The sequence below is a fragment of the Gymnoscopelus braueri genome, assembly GCF_963280865.1.
Source record: "Gymnoscopelus braueri genome assembly, chromosome: 8".
Lineage (NCBI taxonomy): Eukaryota > Metazoa > Chordata > Actinopteri > Myctophiformes > Myctophidae > Gymnoscopelus > Gymnoscopelus braueri.
The window spans coordinates 23,410,663-23,437,536 of NC_137609.1; the positions used below are offsets into that span (position 1 = coordinate 23,410,663).

At 41.1% G+C, this 26,874-nt stretch overlaps 2 protein-coding genes across 8 annotated transcripts in view; both read left to right on the forward strand.

Moving 5' to 3' along the window:
* ncor1 (nuclear receptor corepressor 1) overlaps positions 1-12,317 on the forward strand; it is a 71,745-nt gene extending 59,428 nt beyond the window's left edge. For 5 of the 6 annotated variants that reach the window (XM_080436400.1, XM_080436401.1, XM_080436403.1 and 2 more), the window contains 16 exons: positions 368-683; positions 1,923-2,168; positions 2,420-2,623; positions 3,061-3,186; positions 3,823-4,011; positions 5,161-5,299; positions 5,634-6,100; positions 6,250-6,366; positions 7,168-7,316; positions 7,435-7,661; positions 7,777-7,920; positions 8,506-8,648; positions 8,856-8,909; positions 9,138-9,341; positions 9,534-9,704; positions 10,023-12,317. In XM_080436400.1, the coding sequence (XP_080292526.1) occupies positions 368-683; positions 1,923-2,168; positions 2,420-2,623; positions 3,061-3,186; positions 3,823-4,011; positions 5,161-5,299; positions 5,634-6,100; positions 6,250-6,366; positions 7,168-7,316; positions 7,435-7,661; positions 7,777-7,920; positions 8,506-8,648; positions 8,856-8,909; positions 9,138-9,341; positions 9,534-9,704; positions 10,023-10,222 (3,096 nt within the window). In that variant the 3' untranslated portion in view covers positions 10,223-12,317. The remainder of the gene's footprint in view (positions 1-367; positions 684-1,922; positions 2,169-2,419; positions 2,624-3,060; positions 3,187-3,822; positions 4,012-5,160; positions 5,300-5,633; positions 6,101-6,249; positions 6,367-7,167; positions 7,317-7,434; positions 7,662-7,776; positions 7,921-8,505; positions 8,649-8,855; positions 8,910-9,137; positions 9,342-9,533; positions 9,705-10,022) is intronic. The other variant, XM_080436402.1, reaches the window with a different exon arrangement.
* A 3,255-nt stretch (positions 12,318-15,572) lies between these two features.
* On the forward strand, positions 15,573-26,395 carry p2rx5 (purinergic receptor P2X, ligand-gated ion channel, 5). Of its 2 annotated transcripts, XM_080435260.1 has the most exons (13): positions 15,573-15,741; positions 17,998-18,148; positions 18,999-19,070; positions 20,978-21,053; positions 21,268-21,352; positions 21,632-21,712; positions 22,375-22,516; positions 23,603-23,736; positions 23,861-23,954; positions 24,040-24,105; positions 24,531-24,619; positions 24,831-25,019; positions 26,166-26,395. In XM_080435260.1, exons 1-13 carry the CDS (start codon positions 15,608-15,610, stop codon positions 26,185-26,187), a joined length of 1,335 nt encoding a protein of 444 aa, XP_080291386.1. In that variant the 5' UTR covers positions 15,573-15,607; the 3' UTR covers positions 26,188-26,395. The 2 variants fall into 2 exon arrangements, with proteins under 2 accessions (XP_080291386.1, XP_080291385.1); XM_080435259.1 differs by lacking the exon at positions 26,166-26,395 and having other exon boundaries at positions 24,831-26,047.
* Positions 26,396-26,874: the final 479 nt, after the last annotated feature.

The window sequence follows — 26,874 nt, forward strand, 5'->3', positions numbered from 1 at the left end:
CAGTACCAAAAATAAAAGTACTCATTCATTACGCAGAATTTTTTTTTTATTACAAAATGTGTCAAAAATATTTTTTAAATGGCAGATCTACAAGCTCACAGCCCATCACATCGTAACACGTTGTGCGCTTTTAGATTGTCTATTTTTGAATAGACACGTATAACATGCGGATTAATGTAAGTTTTGTAATAATAATCAAACTCTGCAAAGTCACTTAAGTTTTAAAACAATTGTAGTGGAGTAAAAAGTACAATATTTGCCTCTGAGATGTACTAGAGTAGAAGTATACAATGTACATTATTGAAAAATGTACAAACTCCAGTAAGGTAAAAGTACCAAAATGTTTTACTTCAACTCTGTTCCTCAGATCCATCCCCTGAACCAACCTGCTTTGAAGCACAACGTCAAGTCTTTGATAACCAGTCCCAATAAGCTGCCTCACACTATGCCCCAGCTAGAAGCCATGGAAAGAGCGAAGTATGAGGAGAGCAAGGCAGCGGCAGAACGTGGGCAGCGCCACACCTCCGTGGTCAATTCCACGGCTTCTGTGCTGCGCTCTACGCACCAGGAGGCTGCCAGGTCACAGCTCAGCCCGGGCATGTATGAGGACGCCAACGCTCGCAGAACCCCTGTCAACTATTCCACAAACAGAGGATCGCCCATGCTGGGACGGGCTCCAGAGGGTAAAATTCATAAACCATCATCATGCAACAAATCACTGCCTTAGAATTATAGAGTTCCATCTCCATTCGGTATTCTTCAGAGATATTGAGCATCAAAGTTTTAACTTTCATATTTATAAATTGGAGGTGGACCCAAAGGGCGTTGGGCAGCATAGAGGAACACTCGCCCACCACGTCAGTGAGGCCCAGGGGTGGTGGTGCCTCCTGTGTGGTGAGCAGTGGTGAGGCACTTCAACAAACACATTTGGTGGTGTTTTGCAGGTGGGAAGCCAGCAGGAGATTGTCCTTCTTCCTGCACTAGTGACACCTAGTGGTTGGTCTTGCAATATTAGGAAATCTGAGATTTAAGTCAGGATTTCTTAAATGTTGCTAGAATGGTAGTGAGAACAGCCGCAAACAAACCTATGCCTACTGCTTTGACAACCAATCATGTTCACACCACCCCAATATGAAGGGCTACCCAAAAGACTTTCGATTGGTTCCTGCAATCATTTTCTTTTTTTTTTTCCTAATTGTTTCGGCCCAGTTTGAACAATGAGAGCTTGGAGATTGTCCTCTGTCTAGTTGAGTGAAGCATTAGAGACTGATTCAGGGAGTGTGTGGGGGAATCCATGCCTGTGCTTTTGATATCCCTCCGGTCATTCATTTTTATTGCCGGTGACCATGCGTTTTATCCCTGCTTCTGATCAGATTCAGAGCAATTAAATACATCGGAGCAATTAAATACATCATTTCCTTTTTGGGAAATGTACACTGATATGTTTGATATTTATGTTTTATAATATCACAATTCAACAGTTTAATTAATCATTTGCATGAACCACATTAACCTGGCATTCATACTTTTGGCAAATTTGTCAATTCTTTTTTCATTTTTTTAAGTAAAAAATGTTCACAAATATCAGACCTTCAAGCTCACAATGCGACCCGTTGTGAGCTTGTAGATCGGCTACCTTAAGTGGGTAAGAAAATGGCCCTCCCCTCTGTATTTTTTATAAATCGAACCATAGACTGATTTGTGGGCCTAGTTCAGCAGGAAGGTAAACTGGGGAAGATAAAATGAACCTCCAGACATGTTTTACACTCTCCCGATGAAACTCCACAGGCATGTAGTTGTCTATAAAAATCAATAATGTTATGATCGCATAAAATTACATTTTCAAATACAATTATCCTGGACCTCAATGTTTCATGCAATGTCGTGATAACATTTGTACTCTTGTGTTCATCTCTTTGAAGGTGGCATCAGCTCTGGGAAGCCTTCTCCACATGATAGGAAGAATGCCATGACTCCAACTCAGAGGGACAACGTCCCAGCCAAGTCCCCAGTGTCAGGGGCTGACCCCAATCACCCCATGGCCTCTCACAGCCCCTTCGACCCCCACCAGGGCCACCTTCGGTCTGTTGGCCCCGGAGAAGTGTACAGAGCTCATTTGCCCCCGCACCTGGACCCTGCTCTGGCCTTCCACAGAGTCCTGGATCCTGGTACTGCACTCAAACCTAACCACAACTTTACACTCAGTCTCCACTGACACACACATCCACCAGCAAAACAAAAATAGGCCAGATCCTCAGTAAATGAAACGAGGGCAGATCAGCCCAACTAATCCATAGGCACTGTGGGTCCAGTTGTTTCTGCAGCAATTGACGTCAGCAATAGCGATCAGTATCTGTGAACCTTTTGTTCATGTTCTTGATTTTGGGCCTCGTTTTCTGCCCTTTTCTGTCCTCTACAGCGGCTTACATGTTCCTCAGGCAGCCGTCTCCAACAGGCTACCACAACACCTACCAGCTGCATACCATGGAGAACACACGACAGACGATCCTCAATGATTACATCACCTCCCAGCAGATGCAAGTCATCCCGAGGCCTGACCTGGCCAGGGGCATGTCGCCACGGGAACAACCCATCGCTATCTCTTACCCAGCCGGAGCTCGAGGTACGGTTCTCTGCCTGCTGAACCTCCCTGACCTGCTACCGCAGACAGAAGATAGGCCATCGGGCAGAAGGGGCTGTAGTATTCAGACTTGTGTGCTTTTAAAGTAGTGGCTACCTTTTCCAGACGCTCAGAAGCAAATGACCCTGACAAATTTGTTGATTTGTTTGATATTCTCGGGGGGCTGAAACTGATTCGGCTAATACTCGATTAATCGATTGGGTTTGGTCACACAAAATTATATTTGCTCAGTTGGTCGCCTCTTACAAGGTGACCGCTATTCCACTGTCTTTGCAGCCCTCGTTGCTTACTCACAAATCTGTAATTGGGAGCACTAACAGATCATGGTGATGGGTTACAGATAAGTATAAACGGTGTTCATAAATTGATGGATTGGTTCTTGTTGTTCACCGTTGGCCCTTTGCTTCTGTCTGTAAAAGGAATTATTGATCTAGCCCAGATGCCTCCAACTATCCTGTTGCCTCACCCTGGGGGAACAGCCTACCTCCCTGGAGCTCAGAACCCTTTCCCTCCTAGGGCTTTCAACCCAGCTTCCATATCTCCAGGTGAGGACCCCTCCCTTCCCCCTCCCTACTGTTCCCTTATCTTTCCCTGACCAACACTCTTAAGCACGCAGCCCTGCACTGCCCTGAGGTCTGAGAGTTGGTGCTGCCTGTCCGCAAGCATTCAAATGCCATTTGAATGATGCCTCAATCTACAAACGTCGGGAGAAGATCTCTCACAAAATGGCCACTGACAGGCCTCTCCTATTGTTTTTGTTTTTGCTAAGGAGAACATGTGCTCCTAAACTGAAAAATCTTGGGAGCACACAAAAGAAATTCAGGAGCATGATGTGAGTGATACTAAAAGAATCAGCCAAACCCAACTTTGAATTTGAAGCTACACGTGCTCCTTCATTCAACTTTATATGTAGCATAGTTAAAAACATTTAGCAGCATGGTTATACTGTAGGACCTGTTTTTGCATTGAGGAAACGCCTCTGAAATGGTAATCACAGAGAGTCATATTGTTGGGACGCTCTGTAACTTCACAAAGAAGCTGGTGTTTGGCATTGCGGTGAGAGACTATTTCAGACCTGGTCAGTAAGTCCCTACAACATCCCATGTTTGGAGCGCATGTGAACCCTTTCGCTGTGTTTGTGTGTGTGTGTGTGTCTGTTATGTCCGTCTTTGTGTTGACAGGCCACCAAGCCCACATGGCAGCCACCGCTGCCGCCAATGTTGAGCGGGAACGAGAGAGGGAGCGTGAGCAGCGGGAGAAGGACCGGGAAAGGGAGAGAGAGCGGGAACACAGAGAGAGGGAACGCGAGCATAGAGAGAGAGAGCGGGAGCGTGCAGTGGCGGCTGCTGCAAATGAATACATTCGTGGAGGTGAGCTTGCATTGTACTAATGATACTTGGGACATTATTTTCATAATGAAAATAATGAACTTCTTGCTTGCAACACGTATTTGAAATGAAACGTACTGTAATATTAAGAGTACTATACTGCTGCTAGTATATCTCTGCTGTCCAGCGAGAACCTGCTAACTCCAAAACGCTCATTGTTCAGGAAACGAAAAAACAAAAAGTTTTTCAGGAAATGAAGAAAACCTTATATTTTTAAAACAAAGCAATACTGCCTCATCAAAGTTGGTATAGTGACTTTATATATTGTCAGATACTTGCATGTGTCATTATATTATCACCACTTTACCCAAATCCAGCTTAAGTGGAGATAGTAGTTTCAGACGAGCAGAAATCAAGCTGAAATGGAGTTAGGTGTCCAAACAACAATAGCTCCACTCGCTGCTGAGGGAGATGTTTCAAAAGGGTACAAATTCCCAAAAGCTAACAATGGATCTCCAAGCTCACAATGCATCACAACAACGTGTGAATTAATGCCCTGATGCTTCATGACACTTATTATATAGGCCTACAATAATAAACAGGACTTTAAATATTACAATAACTTCTGCAAAGAGGTAGTAGAACTAGCGCGACAGAAATGCTATGAACGCCTTTCTTCTTGTCACATTGCTCTCCTCATTAAACACTACATAGAGTTTAGAAATATAATTACTTGTTTTCATAACATTAGCGTCAGTGCTAAGTTTGATAAACAGGTACACTGCATAGTTTTAAAAGACTACGGGGAGCTTTACGTCGTGTTCCTCCTCCTGGCTCACTGCGCAGTGCGCTCTACTCATGCTGTTAAAAGCCAGCACTGGAGAGGAGAGGGGGGGAGTTTTTTGTTTTTGACGGACAGTTTGAGGATCCAATGGAGTTGGGAGTTTTTGTCAGAGGCGCTTTTTAATACTTTTCATTGGTTCAAATGTTTAGATTTTTTACACAGATGTAAAGGGTGTTCAATAGCGTTGATTTATGAAAAAAAAAAAAAAAGATGAAAATGGAGTTAGCTGGTTCGTCCTGGACACCGACGATATTATAGTAATATACTATAGTAATGACATTTTGAACCGTTCCAAATGTTATACATGTCTTTGATTCTTGCCGAAGTCAACACTGTATGTCATTCAGGTCCAGAGCAGCCAGGCAGGCCAGGGAGCCGAGGGTATCTACGTTCCCCCTCCCCCTCTGTAAGACAGGAAGGGGTCGTGCAGCAGCGGCCCAGTATCTTCCAAGGCACTAATAGCAAGAGTGTCATCACTGCTCTCATGTAAGTCTAAACATACTCTAACCCTAGAAAGAGGTAAAAAAAATAAATACAATTAACTATATATTTTTGGAAGTTGTTTATTTATTTGAGTTTATGTACCTTAATACTTGTGGTAATGAGTCAGCAGTTGCTTCATTACTCCACCTTGTAGTCTGTAGATGTGTTATGCAGACAAATCACCTGTCTTTCACTAATTCAACATATTTCAAAATTCACTTAATGCTATCAAGGCTACATTTTCTTGGAATGCTCCACGGCAGCACAAATAGAATAATACAAACAAAGGAACGTGGCTGACACCACCAATTTCTCTTGAACCCGTTTCTTTCTCCAGGCCGCCTTCAACGTCAGCAGCCCAGGCCAATTCTCGCTACAGCACCGCAGCTGACGCCCTGGCTGCCTTGGTAGACGCTGCGGCCTCTGCCCCACAGATGGACGTGTCTAAGGTGAAGGATCGCGAGGATGACGTGTCATCCTCATCGTCATCATCAGTGGCTCGGCGAGCAGCTGGCCTTGGTGAGCAGCAGCAGCAGGAGGTAGACAGGCGCTCCATGCAGTCTCCCTACAGTGCCATGTCTCTGCCAGGGGGTAAGCCGCACCCGGCATATGCAGAGGGTCCTGGCATGGGGAGCAAGGACAAGGTCCCCCAAACCAAGTCGCGGATCGAAGAGGAGCTTCGCACCCGCGGAAAGACCACCATAACGGCTGCTAATTTCATCGATGTCATCATCACGCGGCAAATTGCCTCGGACAAAGACTCCCGAGAGAGAGGCTCCCAGAGTTCTGACTCTTCTAGCAGTTGTAAGTTGCAATAGCAATAGCTTGGCTTGCATCATCAGTACACACAGTAGACCTTGGGACTGTTTAGTAGTTTCCTTTCATCTTTTCTGAACGTTGTTGTTGTTGTTGAACCGTTGTTGGTAACTTGCATTTCCATCTGTGTCCTGCAGTGTCATCGAATCGGTATGAGAACCCCAGTGGAGGAGCAATTGAGGTCATCAGCCCCGCCAGTTCTCCAGTGCAACCACAACAGGACAAGCCGGAAGATAGACAACAGCAGGCAGCAGGTGAGAACACTATGCCCTGCCAAGTTACTACTATAGTTAAATTAACCTCCTGCTGGGCTTTTCAGTGAATATTTGGTTTATGAATTAGTATGAGGCTTAAATTGTTTGACCATTCTCTACTTCAAATCTACTTAAGTTACTCTACTTCAAATGCAAAAGAGCTGGAATAGTCAACTGAGAAGACCCGATTGTATGCAAGATAATTTTAGGTTGGTAGTGAAACAGACGTATCAACTTGCTACAAGAGACCTCACCAGACTTGCTGCAAAGCTATTTCCGTCAGCTGCCCATGGATTCACTTCAGTTACCATCAGCACACAATTTAGAAAAAATAAGAGAAAATTTGGATCAGCTGTTTTTAGATTTTCTCCCCAATTTAGTAATTCCCCCATAGTCCCTGCCACTGCCAACCCCTACTTGTTGGTTTGGGGAGGGTATAGACAACCAATCCTCCGATAGACATGGAGTCACCAGCCGTTACTTGTCACCTGACAATGAGGAATTCCACTGGGGAGGGTGTAACGTGTGCAGAGGAACATGCTATCCCCCCCAGTTCTTCTCCCTGCTAAACAGGGTCTGTACAACCTGTAAGAGTTACTAGTGCAGTGACAGAAAACGCCCTCCCCTGCCGGCTTCCCCACATGTGAACATGGACAATTGCGTTAATTGGTGCACCCAATCAACCCGGAGGCACCATGGAGAAATCGAACCCAGTCCACAGTGTGGTGGGCAGGAACTTTACCCCTGTGCCACCTGGATGCCTTCACCTGCCTGAAACTGTCTTTGGTCTTTACCCTCCAGGCATGCGTCCCTTTGACATGAGCCGCTACCGACCGCCAGGAGAGCCACCACAACCGATGCCCCAGCAGCCCCCCTCCTCCTCCCAGCAGGACGGCTACTCACAGGTTCCCAAGACCCACCGGGTCATGACCTTAGCAGACCACATCTCGGTAAGTGTGACTTGCACACGAGGCACAGTAACGTGGCTGTATGTTCTGAAATCACTCACAATGTTTACTAAATTGTTTGTTGATGCTTTTTTTTTGTCCACCTGCATTTGTCACACAGCACATCATAACCCAGGACTTTGCCCGGAATCAGGACCCTCCCCTCGTCTCCAGCTCCTCCTCCTCTGCTAGTAACACATTCCAGAACGTGATGGCCCCTGTGTCCACGGCAGGCCGGGCCAAGTTTCCCAGCCGCTACAGCCCAGAGAATCAGGCCCAGGCTCCACTCCATCAGAGACCCTCCAGCAGAGTATCACCGGAGAACATCCCTGATAAGTCCAGGGCCAGGTATGTTAACATGCCAGTTGCCTGCAGAAATAAATCCAAAAAGTCAGCAGATTTATCTCACTCATGTAACATTTCTTTATCCGTGTCCCCCTATATCTCTTCTCCATAATTCCAGGCCAGGAAAGTCTCCCGAGCGTGGAGGCAGGCCAATGGAGAGCTATGAACCCATCTCCCCTCCCCAGAGTTACCAGGGTATGGATAAACAGGAGGCTGGTGGACCGTCATCCCAGAGGAGAGAGGCGGACAACCCTGAGATCAGGTAAAGGAGCTGCACAGTATGGATTTTCATGTTACTCAACTTAAATATCTCGCTTGTACAGGTTTAGTAGCATTAATTTCAGAAAGTAGTCAGGTTATGATGCAATCCAAGACCTGTTGTTACCTCTAACATTTTGTGTTCTGTGTTTTGGTGTATTCTTTTATTTTGTAAAGCACTTTGTAAACCCTGTTTTATAAAGGTGCCATACAATTCAAGTTTATTAGGGCCCGAGCACTGGACCAAAACGAAGCCCTATTGAAATGCAAGGAATTATTAGGTACTGAGCACTGGACCAGTGCGAAGTCCTGTTGAAATGCAAGGAATTCCATTATTTAAACCCATTTTTTGAAAGCCTAGACATGTTCAAAAAGTGGTGCAACTTTGCACACACATTCATCAGTCGTGAATTACATATTTTACATATGAATTACATATTTTATGGGTCTCAAAATGGGTGGGTCAGAATGGCTGAATTTCAAAGTTGAAGCCCTACTTAACAGTTTCACCTAAATGTAAAACATTTGGTACAGACATGTATCATGTGTAGACTCCTAACTCTCGACACCCTTTACGTTCTGCTATCAGGGGTGATTCGCGCTCCCCAGGGAACATCAGCTACCTGCCCTCCTTCTTCACCAAGCTGGAGAGCACCTCCCCAATGGTGCAAATCAAGAAGCAGGAGATCTTCCGTAAGTTGAACTCTTCTGGTGTTGGTGATTCTGATGTTGGTAAGTGGGTCTCTTCTTTTCTTTTCAACTAAACCGCACGCATCATTTGATGTCATGTTTGCATGTAAGAGGAGCACACTAACCCTGGCATTTTCCCCTGCTTCTTAGTATCTTCTTATTTTTTTACAGGGATATGGTTAATTAGTGGCAATTGTACCCACCCTCCAATTATCTGCTTTATTTTGTGATGATAATTATGTCTTTCAGGAAATGCACAGCCAGGCACAGAGATCTTCAACTTGCCTGCTGTTACCAGTTCAGGTAAGCAGTCATGCACAGTTAACTCAAGTCCAGTCAGGTCATCTTTATTTGTATAGCACATTTTAAAACAACAGAAGTTTACCCAAAGTGCTTTACAATCAAAATAACGTCATACAGACCACAGTTTAGAAACTGACAAAAATATATATATAATTGTTAATGATTCTAAACTTCTCCCTCCCCTCATGTGTTCTCTCTCTTGTCCCTTTTTTGTTTTGTGATCTGCAGGCAACATTAATCCCAGGAATCACTCCTTCGGTGACCCAGCCAGTAACCTGGGCCTGGAGGACATCATCCGCAAGGCTCTGATGGGCAACTTGGAGGAGAGGCAGGATGACCACCAGGGAGTAGCAGGGTCTCAGCCTGGCAACAACAACACATCCTGTGCAGGAAACGAGGCACGTCAGGAGGCCAGCCCGTCGCCTGGTATAGGTGAGGTTTTAACTCGTTGTACTGCTGCAATTTAAAAATGTTGTCAGTAAAATATACAATCAATCAAAGGTACAAAACACACACGCACACACACCAACACAGTCTCAGGAGATCCTCATATGTGTGTTCAGCTCGATCACATATTCAACATGCATTGCTGACAGTCCTGGATTCTGTCTGTTGGGAATACAGGCAAGCAGAAACTTCAGAGCAAAGCCAACAGCCGGAAATCCAAGTCGCCTAACCTGGGTCAGTCATATGTGGGCAGCGAGCGGCCCTCGTCAGTGTCGTCTGTCCACTCGGAGGGAGATTACCACAGACAGGCCCAAACCTGGGCCTGGGAGGACCGGCCTTCATCCACAGGTAACATGGTAGTATATAAGAAAACTAAATATAGACCTGAATAAAAAAGAGAATGCACAGAAATAATTGACTCGTGTTGGTTAACTAGGATAAGTAGACCTGTTCTCACAATGGCCTCATTCCATGGCACAAGTTCATCAGTTGTCTGGAAGAAGGTCATTAGGTTGTGCCTTGTATTGAGTTGCTCTTGAATGCATGCACATCTGGAGAAATCAAAATGCAGTCAGTCCTTTGCTGTCCACTGATGTATGAATGTATGTTATACCGTACTCTTATAATTGCTATCATTATTATTAATAATAACTTGCTTCCTCCCAGGCTCCATGCAGTTCCCCTACAATCCTCTGACCATGCGCATGCTGAGCAGCACCCCGCCCACCTCAATAGCATCGCCCACCATACAGAGCCAACAGCAGCCTCCACCTCCAGCGGGGGCTCCGGGGCCACAGCAGCGGGTCTGGGAGAGGGAGCCTCTCCTGTCGGAGCAGTATGAGACACTTTCAGACAGCGATGACTGAGCCCTGCAGCGAGAGTCCCATACCAGAGAAGAAGCCTACATTAACGCTGTCGTGCACCACTCCCATTTCCCTAGAATTAACCTCACTTGCTGGTGAGTGTAGGATGCGGGGGGAAGGGGGTGGGGTCCCATTTCTGGTGCTATGGCACCCCCTGGCTGATTTGCTGGAAGAAAAGCTGCAACTTGTGTGACAGGCTGGACCCTCCAGAACGGACTTCCTTTGACCCTGCTTGTTGTGGGAGGGGGATATAGAGTACATGAGCTGTAATAAAGATGAAGAACTTTTATGTAAAAAGGCAAATGACATAAGAGACAATTTCAGAATTTTGTTTGACTTCTGTAAAGAAAACCATTGTCTAAGAAAATCATTGTATGTAAATAGAGTAACTTTTTGCAGTGTTTTCTTAACTTGATTACTTCTTATTGTAATGTTGCTTTTAAATTGATCCACTTTAAAATGGAAAGAGGAGGGGTATAAAACTTTAATATCACAGTTAGTCCCTTCCTTTCCATCTCTGAACACCCCCCATCTTTTACTATACTGAAGCTAAGAGAGACCCTACTTGACGGTGAGTGGAGCACAGAATTGTAAACCCGCCATCCACCAAACACCACCAGAGCCTGAACATTGTGGAAATTAGTGAATGAAACAAACACACATGCTAACATTTCATGTAACATTGTCATTTGATGCCTGTCTCTGCAGTTGTAGAGACGATGCATGGATTGTAACAATATCGTAGAGGAAGGTTGTGTCACCCCCATTCTAGACGGAAAAATGTCTTTGGAACAAGTTGAGAACACTGGTGTCGGAGCAGATAGGTGAAAAGTCTGTTATAAGCTTAATTTTGCCGAAGATGATGTTCTTATGACTACTTCTGGGCCCCATGTTGATCTGAATTATGAAATTGAGCCATTTATTTCCTTTTCAATAAAGATGACCATGGTGTTAAGGTATAGCACAATCTCACCTATAGCTGTCTCTATGGTTTCCAACATGCACGGAACGATGTGCTCTGCAATGTCATCATGGTAACTAAAAAGTATGTCAGGAACTTTTTTTTTTTTTCTTGAGAGAGATTTTCCCATGCCTTGTGGCTTGAGAAAGAAGGCAGCTTTAACTAATTTTCTCAGAGATATACGTTGATGTTTGTATTTGTTTGTTTTCTGTAGTCCCTTTTTATACTGTCCTTACAGAAATCTGAACTCAGTGTAATTTGTCTTGCCGTTAGACAAAAAGACAAAACTAACCAAACATAAAGAATGGTCTGCACCATTGTTGCACTTTTTGCTTTTTTGCTTTGTAGCTTTTGACAACAAAAGCATACTATCTGTTGTGTAACTTATTCAGTCTCCAGCACAGGAGTATATTGAGATGTGCTTTAACTTTCCCCACCACTCATGGAAATCTGGACATTTTTTAGTTCCCGTCTTCTCTTGTAACTGGTACATAATTTCTTCATGACTCTCGCATCGCAGTCTGAATTTTTGTGTATGGTACAATTAAATGTTTTGGAGCTCGCTGTCACGGCTTATTCAAGATTATGACCTCCGACATCTGCTTTTATTATATCCTGGATTGATCGCAACCATTTTTTATCAGCAGGTATGACACTTTGGAAATATATTAGGTCAAAATTAAAAATGAGTAATGTTTCTTTGCAAGTCCTTTTGAGCTCTGTGAACCCATACCCTGTTTTTGGTTACTTAAATAACAAATCAAAACTTGATATTTCCTTTCCGTTTTGATTATGAATAGTTTCGTCATAGTTCATGTTAAGATTTTTCAACATCAATGTTATTCATCCTGTTTCTATGGGATGTTATGTGTTTACAATGGCAGTGACAAAAAAAGTTTACAAACTTGAATCTAAAAACAGAAATGAAGCCGAAAAAGAATTAGAGCACCTTTTCAGCTCTCTATCAAACACACAGTGGTGACTTTTTTTTCTTTTGTCTTTTTGAAATCGAGACTTGAAAACCCATGTATCCTATGATGTTGAAATGCAATGTTTGTATCGCACAATGTCTCTTAGTAGTCTATTACAAGAGTTCAGACCAATCAAATAAAGTGGATCAGTTCTCCACCTCTGAAATGTGTTTTTTTAATGTTTGTCTGCTTTAGATTCTGTTTAAGGCTGTTTCACCATACATCCATGGCACACATGCACAGATATACAGATATACAAGTGACTGCCTTTCCTTTCAGGACTCTGGAACTAGTGGAGAAGTTTATAGGAGTGATGACATGGATGGGATCATCAGAGAATGGTGGTTAGTTGCAGGTGACAATGCCTGGGTGAGTATGTTGCAGATGTTTACCAAGAAATCCTTCCTGATCATTTACCCCTGTTTGTCCTGCATTTATTTATAGTACGTAATAGCCCCAACCAGAGACATAGCCTCCATCATAAGCTCATGTGTTGATCTACATGGGATCATAATGTTATTGTCAGCAGCTTATCACTGCTACATAACTGGGCTAGCTATCTACAGTATGTAGGTCATCAGTTATAATTATGTTGGGATGAAGTGTCCAAATGTTTTTTTACAGCATAAACTGACTGTCACCTGAACCCCATCTTTGTGTGTGTGTGTGTGTGTGTGTGTGTGTGTGTGTGTGTGTGTGTGTGTGTGTGTGTGTGTGTGTGTGTGTGTGTGTGTGTGTGTGTGTGTGTGTGTGTGTGTGTGCGTGTGCGTGTGTGTGTGTGTGTGCGCGTGTGTGTGTGTGTGTTGTACAGTATGCAGGCCACTTTTAATAGTTTTAATAGTGCTCAATTTGTGAGCACTTTTCAAAGTGGCATGTACTGGTGTTGAGAGAAATGTGTATTAGGCTAACATATTTTTTCACTGGTCCATAGCAAACCGCTTTAAAGTGTTCGTAGGAAAGATTATATAATATAAGATAGATAGGCTACTATCACTTATATCACGCAGATTTGGCAAGTCAAGTGCGTCAGAACATGGACAACAACACCCTCTAGTGGACCGCTGAGGCTACTGCCATGTCTATCGTAATACACAGCGATATTAATGTCCTTAATATGTCCTGTTGTTGTTCTCTACCCTGTAAATAGTGTGATGCTCCAACATTGACATTGAAAAAATAAAATGTGCAAATAGGCCTACATATTGAATTATTATCAGAGTCTGAACAAGACCTAGCCCTGGACCTGGTCCAGAGCGTTAGTGAGTTCTCACTAATAAATGCTCTGGACCTGGACCATTGCTCTGGACATTCGTGGTTTATAGACCCCTCACCCCTAGCTGACTTCATGGGTTTGCCTGTTGCTGTCCAATATAGATGTGTGAGATCCTCTAGTAGTCAGGCGACCCCCACTGTCTGTCGTACTTCAGTTAACCCTGCAGAAGGAATGGCGAGTTGTTGGCCAGGCTATTTTCATAATTTCTTTTATTTTAAACCAGAGAAATTAGTCATTGCCGAAAACAGAAGAATTGGAGTACTGTTTAGACTCTTTCAAGTGGCTGTGTTGGCATACTTAATCGGGTGAGCTGCTGCATGCCCTTCACTTCACACACACCACACACTGTATGCATTTAATGAGTAGGCTCGGTTTACACACTGCGTACGTAAGTAAAAGTATCAATACTGCATTGTAGAAATACTCTGTTACAAGTAAAAGTCCTGAATAAAAAATGTACTTGCATAAAAGTACAAAAGTATTGGTATCAAAATGTACTTAAAGTGCCAAAAGTAGAAAGTAGGCTATTCATTAGGCAGAATGTCCCATTTCACAAGTTTTCAAATGTATAAAAAATCTTTTGAAAATAGCAGATCTACAAGAATCAGAATCAGCTTTATTGTCTCGTCACAGGATTACAGAAGTAAAGAAGTTGGTGAAATTCGTTTTCGTGCATCGTTATTTCCATAGAAGAAAGAAAGGGAAGAAGAAGGGGGGCAATCAAACAAGCTCACAATGCGTTGCATCACAGGCATTGTGAGCTTGTAGATTGGCTATTTTCATATGGCCGAAATGTATACAGTGGTTAAGTGGAAGTGGTTAATCAAAGTAACTAGTAACAACCTTTTTCAAATAATTGTGGTGGAGTAAAAGTACAATATTTGCCTCTTGGGATGTAGTGGGGTAGAAGTAAAAGTACTGGAAATACTCCAGTAAAGTAAAAAATCCTGAAAAGTGTACTCATAAGTACAATACTTGAGTAAATGTATTTAGTTACTTTCCACCACTGCTTTTCAAAGTGGCATGCACTGGTGGTGAGAAAACGGTATTAGGCTAACATACTGTTTCACTGGTCCATAGTAAACAACTATAAAGTGTTCGTAGGAAAGATTATATAATATTATAAGATAGATAGATGTTATATCACTTTAATCTGGCAAGTGCGTCAGAAGATGGACACAGCACCCTCTAGCGGACCGCTGAGGCTACTGCCATGTCTATTAGCCCGCATCACACAGCGATATTGATGTCCTTAATATGTCCTGTTGTTCTCTACCCTGTAAACAGTGTGTGACGCTCCAACATTGACATGATAAAATAAAACTAAATGTACTCATAGGCCTACATTATTTCAACTTGCTTTGCTTTACTTGAATTATTATCTGAGTGAGTCTGAACAAGACCACATTCGTGGTTTTAAAGACCCCTCACCACCTGTGGTATATAGTAGCCCCCCCCCCTCCGGAAATCTCTATTTGTATTTGATTTCAGGAGTCCTGACTAGGTTACCTGGCTAGGTTTATAGACCCCTCATCACCCGTGGTTTATAGACCCCTCGCCCTCATCACCCGTGGTCCCTGACTTCATGGGTTTGCAGAAATGTCAACCAACAGTGGAGGAAGAAGTACTCACAAGTAAAAGTAGCAATACCACTATGTAGAAATACTCGGTTACAAATGATAGTCCGCATTAAAATATACTTAAGTACTGAAAGTAAGTGAGTACTTGTTAAGCAGAATGTCCCATTTCACGAGTTTCCAAATGTATAAAAATGCTTTGAAAATAGCAGACCTACAAGCTCACAATGCATCGCCACGCATTGTGAGCTTGAGATTTGCTATTACCAAATAGCCAAAGTAGGGCTGAAGTGGTTAATGCATGTTTTGTAATAATAATGAAAATCTACAAAGTAGCCTAACTATAGTAGCCTAACTAAAATTTTCTAATAATATTTGACTCTGAGATGTAGTCGAGTACAATCAAAAGTATAACAAAAAAGTATGGAAATACTCCAGTAAAGTAAAAGCAAAATCAATCAAAATTTTACTCAAGTACAGTACTTAAGTAAATGTACTTAGTTACTTTCCACCTGCACTGTCAACCAATATAGATGTGTGAGATCCTCTGGCAGCCAGTCGACCCCCACTGTCTGTCGCACTTTGAGTTAACCATACAGAGGGAATATGGCGAGTTGTTGGCCTGGCTATATGCATAATTTCTTTTATTTTAAAACACAGAAATTAGTTATTGCCGAAAACAGAAAAATTGGAATACTGTTCAGACTCTTTCAGGTGGCTGTGTTGGCATACTTAATCGGGTGAGCTGCTGCATGCCCTTTACACACACATGCATGTAATGAGTAGCCTAGATCAGTGGTTCTCACGTTTTAGTGAAAACAGCAGATCTACAAGCTCACAATGCATTGCTTCGCGCCCGTTGCGAGCTTGTAGATCTGCTATTTTCACTACTTATTAAAATATATATATATTTATGGAAATTATGAGATGATATGAAATACTTTTGAATAATGTTGGAAATGTTTTTAATTGATGAAAAGTTGTGATTTTTTTTTTGCTTAAACTTTTAGCAGATCTACAAGATGCAATGCGTTGTGAGCTTGTAGATCGGCTATTTTCAAATAGCCAAATTTTAAATAGGGCTGAAGTGTTTAATGTATCTTTTGTAATATGAATCAAAATCTAGCCTACAAAGTAGCTAATAACTAAAGTTTTCAAATAATTGTAGTGGTTAAAAGTACAATATTTGTCTCTGAGATGTAGTGGAGTAGAAGTAAAAGTATTGAAAATTTGAAATTAAGTACAGTACTTGAGTAGATGTACTTAGTTACTTTCCAACACTGGTATTTGATAACATTTCAAAAAAATTAACTAGGCCTACTCTTCTATGAGACAAAATTAGGCCCATTCACAAGTCCTTACTATATGCATTACAGACCACAGTGCCACTGGAGCAACTCCATAGCCAGAAATAAAGTAAAAAAATCGATCACAAACTTTAAATGTCATATGGTGAAATATCACCACAAATGGAGCACATTGCCATCATCAATAATGCTATTGCAACTTTAAATATTCTTCTAATTCCTCATAATAAAGTAGCTTACCAATACTGTATAGTCACTTACTGTATGTTATCTTGAAAAACCCATTGTATATACTTAATTTCATTTATTTATGGCAAATCAAATCCTTAATCTAGTAATAATACTGTTACCATTGTTACTCAAATCCTTGTCAAACTCAAATCATCATCTGTTCTGACTTTGTCATCTCTCATTGGTCGACTGCAGGGATGGACAGTAGCCTATTTCTTGAATATGTAGGCTATTTGAAATAAAAAATACTAATTTGTAATTTATTTTATCTCCCTCTTCTCTCCCCTCTCCCTCTCTCTCGCTGATCGAGCTCTCCCTCTACCTTCTTCTTTCCCCCTCCCTCCCTCCCTCCCTCCCTCCCTCCTCCACTTGCTCCTACTCTCCCTCTCTCCCTCTTTCTCCCTCTCTCTCTCCCTCTCTCTGTCTCTCTTCTCTCTCGATGATCGAGCTCTTGACTAATGCCACACAGAAGAAACCATTGCCAAACAACAGCGATGTGCTCTTGTGCTTAGAGCCATTGAGATAGAATGTTGCATCGGGTCAATTATTTTACAGCAATGGCAGATCATGTAATCAAAGAATATTCATGTGATATTCAATATTCAATATTCAATTTGCTATTTTCGCCAAATGTTCGCCCCACAAATAATAGTGACGCTAGGGTTCATGTGGTTAAGTGTGCTCAAAGATAACAACAGCAAGAATGCGATGGGGTAACCAATAGATCAAAACATTGAATCCTCATAATGTGGATGTGTTGATGAAGCATGTATGGTACATGAACCACATGACCTGTATGATTCTGACCCCTCATTGACGCAACTCTTTTTGATCTCTATGGCTCTGTTTGCACTGACATTAACCACTGTCTATTAATGCCAGTTTGTGCTGACATTGGGCATGTCCAGTCCATATATGAGCATATTTGCGTGCCCACCACAGACACTGTCACTGACATTGGGCACCCAGCACACAAATTAACTTTATATTCATAGTATAAGCAGAAAATCTGCTTGCCTGCTGTTGCCAGGGTTATCGTGTTCAGGTTTCATTACCCAGCGTTGGCCAGGTTATTGCATGGGTGAAATACTTGGCTCCCTCCCTCCCCCTCACTCACTCCCGTTCCCTCCTTTCCGCAAGTCGGGAACGATGCAAGTTAAGTTTCACAAGCCTATCTGCTTTAGCCTGGTAAACCCCCCTCCGGAAATCTCATTTGTATTTGATTTCAGGACTCCTGAAATCAAATACAAATGAGATTTCTGGAGGGGGGGGGGGGTTACCAGGCTATATATGCTTAGCTTTCTTCGCAGGTTAAATGTCCTTAGATAATACAAGAGACAATAATCATGTTTAATTGGAGCGTTCTTTTTTTTCTGATTTAAAAAAAGATTCAGATTCATGCAGAGTATTCAAAAACATGATGCAACTCTAACCTGAAGGTTTCAATGTATTTCACAGGTGGGTCTTTGTAGTAAAGAAGGCGTACCAGGACAAAGAGGAAGCTATTCAAAGCTCTGTCATCACCAAACTCAAGGGTGTTACCCTAACCAACAGCTCCCACTCTGGGCTTCACCTTTGGGGTGCTGAGGATTATGTCATACCCCCAAATGTGAGTTCCTAATTAGAATTTGTGTGTGTTGTAATACAATAAATGACAGCAAAAAGATTAGGCAATTAATCACACAAATTTCAGTCTCAATTTAAGATTTCTGGATTTTATAAACCAGATCATTCTTTCCCTGAAAGCATGTCAAATAGTGCAATATCATTTGGAACAATTATCGACACATTAATCATATAAAATGTCTGTTTTAGGACACAGAATTTACATCACCCCTTTTCTTAATAGATAAAAATGTATTGACAATTATTAATTCACCCTTTTTTTGCAACACTGCGTGTTGGAAACAAACTTATTTTTAAAGGTAGGGTAATTGATTTGCAATTATTCAAATAATTGCAAAATGGGTCTATGTTCTGATAGTGCTCGTTACTATAGAGTGTCCTGTCCATATAAGGAGTCTCCATGTCTCTCCAGCTCTTTATAAAACAGAAAATGCATTTTCGTTTCAGTTTTCATTTTCAATTTTATCCAATCAGGATAGAGAAATCAATCAGGATATAGATTAAACAAGTGAAATTGGAAGTGATGACACTAAGAAATGAGCAGGCAAAATTGGAACTGGAACACTATAAAAATGAAGCTTAAAAATGGGTACTTTCTCCTGATTGGCTGAGATTTTGACACCTACCAGAAAATGTATTTTCTGTTTATTAAAGAGCTGGAGAGACAGGGAGACTCCTGTTACTGAACAAACACTCTATAGCAATGATTACTATCAGAATATAGTGCTTTAACCTTTTAACAAAATACTTTTTGTTTTAACCCAAAAATATCACTTACCCTACCTTTAAGTATACAAGCCATAAAACATGAATGTCTTCATTTTTCTTTGTAGGGTGAACAAGTGTTCTTTATCGTCACAAATTACGTAGAGACACCAAATCAAAGACTTGGGTTCTGTGCTGAGGTGAGTATACAATAATTGTCTCCGCCAGGCCGAAAGGCATGGCGAGAGAGTATGTTTTTCCCCTTGTCCGTCCGTCCGTGTGTCCGTGTGTGTGTCCGTGTGTGTGTCCGTGTGTGTGTCCGTGTGTCCGTGTGTCCATCTGTCTGTGAACAGCTAATCTCCGGCACCGTTGGCCCGGTCGCTGCGAAACTGTGCACACACACTCCTTGGATGCCAATTCAGAACCTCTGTCCCAATTTTTTTTACATGGCCCTGTTATAGCGCCACCAGGAGGCTGATTTGTGCAAAACCCATTTTTTTATATTACTCCTACAGATTCTATCCAAACATCTCGCAAATCGGTACACAGTATCTCTATATTCATTTGATCAACACGGATCTGTCTGATTTTCCATATTCCATCCTGATTGGCTAAGGTTGTCTTCCAAAGTTTGCAGGATTGGTCCATTTTGAACTAAATGCCTCAAATCATGAACGCAACTTGCGATTTCCGTGAAATTTCACACGCACATTCCCACTAGGCCGAGGAAGAAATGCCACTTGAACATTTTCAAATCGGCCTCATGGTGGCGCTATAAAAGGCCAATTTGCGTTTTTAACTGTAACTGCACCAATCTGCGTGAAACTTTGCACGCATACTCCCTAGAGGCCAAGAAAAAACATCTGCCCTGCATTTTTCACATTAGCCTTTTATAGCACCACCAGGAGGCTGACTTATGTAAAACACATATTTTGAGATTAAGCTTTCATATTTTATCAAAATTTCACGCAAATCGGTATACATGATCTCTATAGTCATGTGATCAAGATGGATCTGTTTGATTTTTCATATTCCATCCTGATTGGCTAACATTGACATCTAAAGTTTGTAGGAGTGGCCCGTTTTGAACAAAATGCCTCAAATCATGAACGCAGCGTCCGATTGCGGTGGAACTTTGCACGCACATTCGCACTACGTTGAAGAACAAACGCCACCCTTTTAACATTGCCCTATTATAGCGCCACCAGGAGGCGATTTTTCTTTTTTATATTACTCCTACACATGTTGTCCAAACATCATGCACATCAGTACACATTATCTCTATAGTCAAGTGATCAAGATGGTTCCGTCCCATTTTTTATATTCCATCCTGATTGGCAAATTCTGAACATTGCTGGCCCACAATAACCTACCTGACCTGGCGGAGACCTGTGCTCCGAGGAGCACTTTTTCTAGTTCAACATGTAGTACATCAGGTAAACTCCCAGAGGATGTGTAGTTTAGAATCGTCAGCAGCCATTAGGACTGGAGCCATACACGTAATTCTTTCAGTAACAATTCATGATCACATCCAGCGCTGCATTAAACTCAATTATAACAGCACCAACCATCTTCTTTTTCTTTTCTTTTTTATCAGTTTGATGCAGCCACTCATCCATCATATGTATATCATTATAAGATTAAAACATTTGAGACAAATTTCCGATATTGTCCAACTCTTAATTTCCGATTCCGGTATCAACCGATACCGATATATGCAGGCTTCACCAAAACTAATGTCACATATCTCCTGTCGTAGAATTAACACATTATTTATGCCTAATTTTATTGTGATGACCCACTGGATGCATTCATAAATTCAACAAACTACAGCCTACAGCAGTTGAACTAATAAATAGAAACGGATACCGATATTTTCCGATATTAAATATTTATGTTAATATCGGCCAATAATATCGGGGGGCCGATATTATTGGACATCTCTATTGTACACATTCATAGTTTCTCGCCCCTTCATTTTCCGTGTGTCATTCGCTGAGGGGTGCTTCATTTGACATCTATAAAAACACTTTAATAGATAATTTTTTACTACAAATTAGCATTTTCAAGCTTGTGTCGTTTGTGTCGTATTCATTGTCCCTCACAGAGCCCCAAGGTGCCAGATGGACAATGTTTAAGTGACGATGACTGTACAGAGGGTGAATCTGTAACAGCTGGCAACGGTGAGGACTGCTCATTTATTAATCTATAGCAATTGTATCTTGGAGGAGAACACTATTAAATTACATTTTATTCACATTTGTAATTTGTTTCATAGTTTGGTTACAAACCAGCTCATTGCAAATTATTTCTTTCTTTCTTTCTGTCTTTCTTTCATATTTTAGCAGAACCTTTCTTTTAAGATCCATACCCAAGAATCTTTGTTCTCTTTGTCAGGATTAAAGACTGGATTGTGTGTAAACAGCACTGGGACCTGTGAGATTCATGGCTGGTGTCCTGTTGAATACAGCAAAAGACCAACGTGAGTTTCTGTCATCCTATTGTCAACTATTATCGATCAATATGTATATGTATTATCAGACCTCTGTGAATTCACTCCTTACTATTAGAGCTTGCGTGCATTGCTGGTAATCCTATCCTTTAGGTTTATTATACGGCTGCATTTAAACTGCAGATATGTCCCACTACATTCTCACTATAATTGTACGCATTGACTGACATACAGTATTTACGTAACTACTTCTATTTATTGCTGCTACGGCATGGTTTTAACACAGTTATTTCTCCCTTTAATTTCCAGAGAGCCCTTATTGTCTGAAGCAGAAAACTTCACCATCTACATCAAAAACTTTGTCCGGTTTCCTAAATTTGAATTCTCCAAGTGAGTGTTTCTTGAGTGGTGCTGACTGCTACTGGGCCACACTTTTGAGAGCAGGGTGTGTAGAGACATGCTGAGCAAAGGGGGTATAGATATCCCGATGCCTGGTTAGAATAGTTTTGAGAGTGCAGAGGGACGTACTATTTATACCCGCCTGTAGTATATGGCACTGGCGAGAGAGCGGTCATCTGAGATGTCCTTGACAGCAGGCCTTGCCCTGGACAGGTGTCAGATCAGAGGGGGCTACCCTGCAGCCCCATGCTCCCACACTGGCAGGCTTATTCTGCTAGAACGGCGGTGTTGTTTTTCCAAGTTCAACAATAAAGCAGAGTGCCAACACAGGCCATGAATAATTCATCTGTCATGATCTCAGAGTTTTTACGCAGCCATGAGCCCAATGTTTCATTGCAGTGCAGAACTAGTGCCAGTGGATTGTATGGAGACTCTGCTTGTTTTCTATGTTTAAATCGTGACGTATGTGGTCTGAGAATGTCATAGCTGAGAGAGAAGTCATGCATATGACTTTAACATGTTACTTGAAATGCTCAACACCACCATGCTTGGAATGTGGCATTATGAAGCATGGTGTTATGTTGAAAGCTCAAATTTCACACAGCCTAATTTTGTAGTGTATTTTAACTTTTTTTTAACTTTTTTTCTCTTAGGTCTAATGTCCTTTACACGTCTGATGACAATTACTTGAAAAGATGTTCCTATGACAGTGAGAACCATCCTTACTGCCCCATCTTCCGCCTGGGAGACCTGGTTAGTAGGACAGGACATGACTTCCAGACCATGGCTGTTAAGGTACACATTTATTAATACTCTCAGTTAGCCTAAGCGGTGTATGGCAGTTGTTTTAGTTCCCTCCCACTAGGTCATTTGACACTTCACACGTTTAGAATCAGAATCATCACAGGTTTACAGGTGTAAAGTAGTGGGTGAAATGTTTTGTTGTTCTGAAAGCTCCATCACTTTTATTGTTTTCAGTAAGAGAAAAATAAAAATAAGAGGGGGGAGCATGGAGAGCCAGGAGAGAACAAAAATAAAAACATGTAGGGGATAGGCAATAAAAAGATATCTAAATACCTTTCATCTTTGCAACAATAATTCTATACCTGTGGCTAAATGATAATGGAAGTCACATGAGCAATAGAGAATATCCATGAAACAAAATGTAAATTACATTTTACAATACACTTTCTATACAAACACAAATTCTTCAGAAGGTGCTGGGCAGAAAGATATGATAAAACGAATCAAATTAACACACAAACACGTATACGGGTGCTTGTGTGTAACGACAATAGAAAAAGGTCCCCAGTGCACACAATGAAATCCTCAGTGCTCATTTTAATCTGAGAAGTATGCTTTTATACTGTATGAGGGTGTAGCCTTCAAGAACAAAACCAGGACAGTAGAAAGCTAATTTGGCGATCACTGGGTCACATGCAAGCAGTGATAGAAAGCTACAATCAGCAATGAATTGCGGATCATTTCGAAATATTCTAGTGTGAACACAGACTAGAGGAAAGTCAGGGCACATAGCATAAGTAAAAAAAAAATTGTACTGTCTTCAGAAACAGCTTTTATACTATTTAGAGGTTATTGTTTAGGCTCCCTATTGTAGAATCCTTTGTACACTCTGAGAGTGTACAAGTATACATACATTTGTGCACTCTCAGAGTAAAATGAACACTGAGGAATTTATGTGCCGGAACGCTGCACGTTCACTGATTATGTGAACATTCTAATTGTCCCGTGCAGAACAAGGGCATCATGGTTGACCAATCTGTATTGACATTACGTGTACTACAGCTACATGTAGTAGTAGTCATTTGTTGAAAATCTTCATATCATTGCACGCTAACGTCTCTCTCTTTCTCCGCCCAGGGTGGTTCAGTTGGTATTCTTATTGAGTGGAACTGTGATCTGGATAAGGATTCCTCACTGTGTAATCCGAAGTATAGTTTTACACGTTTGGACATGAACTTGAACAACTCTGTCACGTCAGGATACAATTTCAGGTAGATATTTTCCTATGCTGTATATGTGTGTCTTTTAGTACATAGTGTACTGTATATAAACTTTGATTAACTTGATTTGAACTTGATTTAACTTGATTTGAATTTCATGAATCATTTCCCCCAGATATGCCAAATACTATAAAGACGAAAATGGTGAAAACTATCGGACTTTGTATAAAGTGTTTGGGATTCGATTTGATATAATGATCAATGGCAAGGTAAGATAGTGACTTCTTTAGAATGAGTAGAGAAGTTTTGGTGTTGACATATTCAAATCTTCCACTGTTCTCTGCTGTTTTTCAGGCTGGGAAATTCAGCATCGTTCCTACATTGATTGCCATTGGGTCTGGCCTTGCTTTGATGGGTGCAGTGAGTATTGAAATATTAAATTTACTGTATATACGTACCATTGTGTGTTTGTCCACACGTTTTAAGATATTACCACAAGAAGGCAATTGCTTAATGAGTTGATCTGTAAACATGTTTTCTGGACTTAATTGCGCTCCTAGCATATCTTTCTTATTTTGAGTTATTCTTTTAAATCCCTTCTTAAAATATATTTTTATGAAAAGGACTGGTGGTATTGTTTGATTCCATTCATGTTTTATTTATCACAGCACTTTAAATTTTATACAAGTTGTGTTCTTATTCTGTTGCTGAATCTATTTAACATTTTCTTCAGTTTTATGCCAAGCACTTTGTAACTTTGTTTTGATAATTGTTTTACAAATAAAGTTAATTATTATTGGCTTGCAATATTACAGTTAGGTTTTCAACACTATTCATTTCTCCAGGGAGCCTTTGTGTGTGAAATGATACTACTCTACATGATGAACACAAGCTCCATCTACCGAGAGAAGAAATTCGAAGTCATCGATTTCAAGTATGACTCAGTGGTATAGTTTCAGTGATGGTGTTTGAAAAGACTGAGATAAAAATGAAACCATACAGTAAAATACTCAGTGTTAATTTATCAATTTGTAACTCAGAGAAAATAGTGCGAATGTAACCAAATGGACCCATTGCATTTGTACACTCTCAGAGTTGAATTGACACACATTGCTTTCTGTAAACTGAAATGATGTACTTGACAGGAAAGAGATAGACCGGGCTAACTCTAAGCACAAAGATGGAAAGGCGGGACACCGAAACAAAAAGCACAGGAAACAGGCAGAGGAGCAAGCAGATCCCAACTCTCTGAAGGATGACGCATCTCATGAGGCAACTCCTTCTTCGGAGACTGATCCAGCTGTGCCCACTATTCCTCGTAACACAGGACAACGGTACTCTGCTATTTTGTCACAACCTGGTGGAGAGGCTAAACATATCACTTTTGCACAACACAATTAACAGCTGATACCGCAGTGGTCTATGTACAGTATTAGGGTGTGGTATAAACAAGAAACTGTGATTTTCACTTCTCTTCAATCAGTACATCTGCTCCATTGCATATAAATGGAGTAATGCATGTTATGATTTAAGGTATCTTAGCCAGAGGAACAGGTAGGCTACTGTAATATCCTGCTATATGCTCCTTCACCAGGAACCCAGTAGGCTACAGATACAGTATACTAGGATGGACAGTGTTTTTTTGTTCAGGAAATTGCAATTCATTGGTTTCCACTTTCTAAACCTAATCTAATGCATTATGTGCCATAAGGTGTAATAAGGTGTCAAAACCTTCCCAAGTACCTTAAATGTAGGCTTATGAGCTATGCTGAAATGGGAAAATGTCTAAAGTTGTCTGCACAATAATCACTGTAAAGTGAGTAATTTGGGAGACATTTTATGTGGGTCCAAAGAAAGAAATGGTGAAAACCACTGTAGTATCAAGCAAATTATAAGAACACTGTGTGAAAGGTCTTATACAATACATCTCGACTGAGCCGTTGTGAAAGTGATAAGTACTTTCTATCTGTTGTATCGACTGGGATAATTGGTGTTTTATTTTGCTGTAGCTGTGTTGTGGCTATTAACAACACACAGCTTTGAATGAGTGAAATGCAAATACTGTCATGACTTATTAAGAGCCTACATAGCATGCTGTGTACGTTTATAGATTTGTGTTCTGATATATTGATGCAGTGAGTGCAAGAATTTGAAATGCAAAGAATACCCTTCCTCTTTGTTGCTCCTGTTCATATTTATTGAATGGTCTTTTTGTTGCTAAGTCATGTATGTTTTTTCCTATTGACCACATGGCCTTATATGTATCATAGAAAATATATTAGTACGTCAGTCAGTCAGTCAGTCAGGTGTTGACTAGGCAATATTTATTTCCAATAAGATTTCTTAACCATAGTACTAAAAATTTTAATTAGTCCAACACAATTCTTATGCACTCTATTAGCTACAACCCAGTTAGTGTTGCTACATTGAAGTTTAGTGCAGGAGGGATATCATCTGACATTTCATTTTTTTGTGTACAGTAATTCTTTACATATGGTATAATCCTCCTCGATGTCCCTGGTACCAATCTACGCACTATGGGGGATTGGGCCTTCTGCTCGGCATCACCGCGCCTGTGGAACAGCCTTCCTATCGATTTGAGATCACCGCAGACCCTGGACTCTTTAAAAATAGGCCTGAAAACTTGTTTTTTTTCCGGAAGGCTTTTTCGTGTTAAATTGTTGTTTAACCACATTTGTTTTTAAACCCTGCTTTTAACCTTCTATGATTGCTAAATGCTAAAGCCCCAGTCGCTTGCATGCAGTTAAACGACCTCAGAACCGGCTGGTTTCCCACGCCATTTGGTGTGAAGCAAGGTGATGTGCTCTCACCCACTCTGTTTGCTCTTTATGTAAATGATTTAGCTCAGGAAATCAAGCAGGCCAATTTGGGTCTATCAATTGAAAATATTAATTTGAGTATTCTTTTATATGCTGATGACATTGCTCTGATGGCTGAAAATGTGTCAAATTTACAGAAAATGTTGGATATTGTGGTTATATGGTGCAGTAAATGGAGACTTACCATTAACAGAGAGAAAACTCAGATTATACATTTTAGAAGGAAAGCTGAACAGCAGAGTAACCATAGTTTTACTTTTGGGTCAATGTCTTTGAGTTATGTTCCCTCATATAAATACTTAGGTTTTGTTTTTCATGAATGTATGAGTTTCTCTGAGGGGAGGAAAGT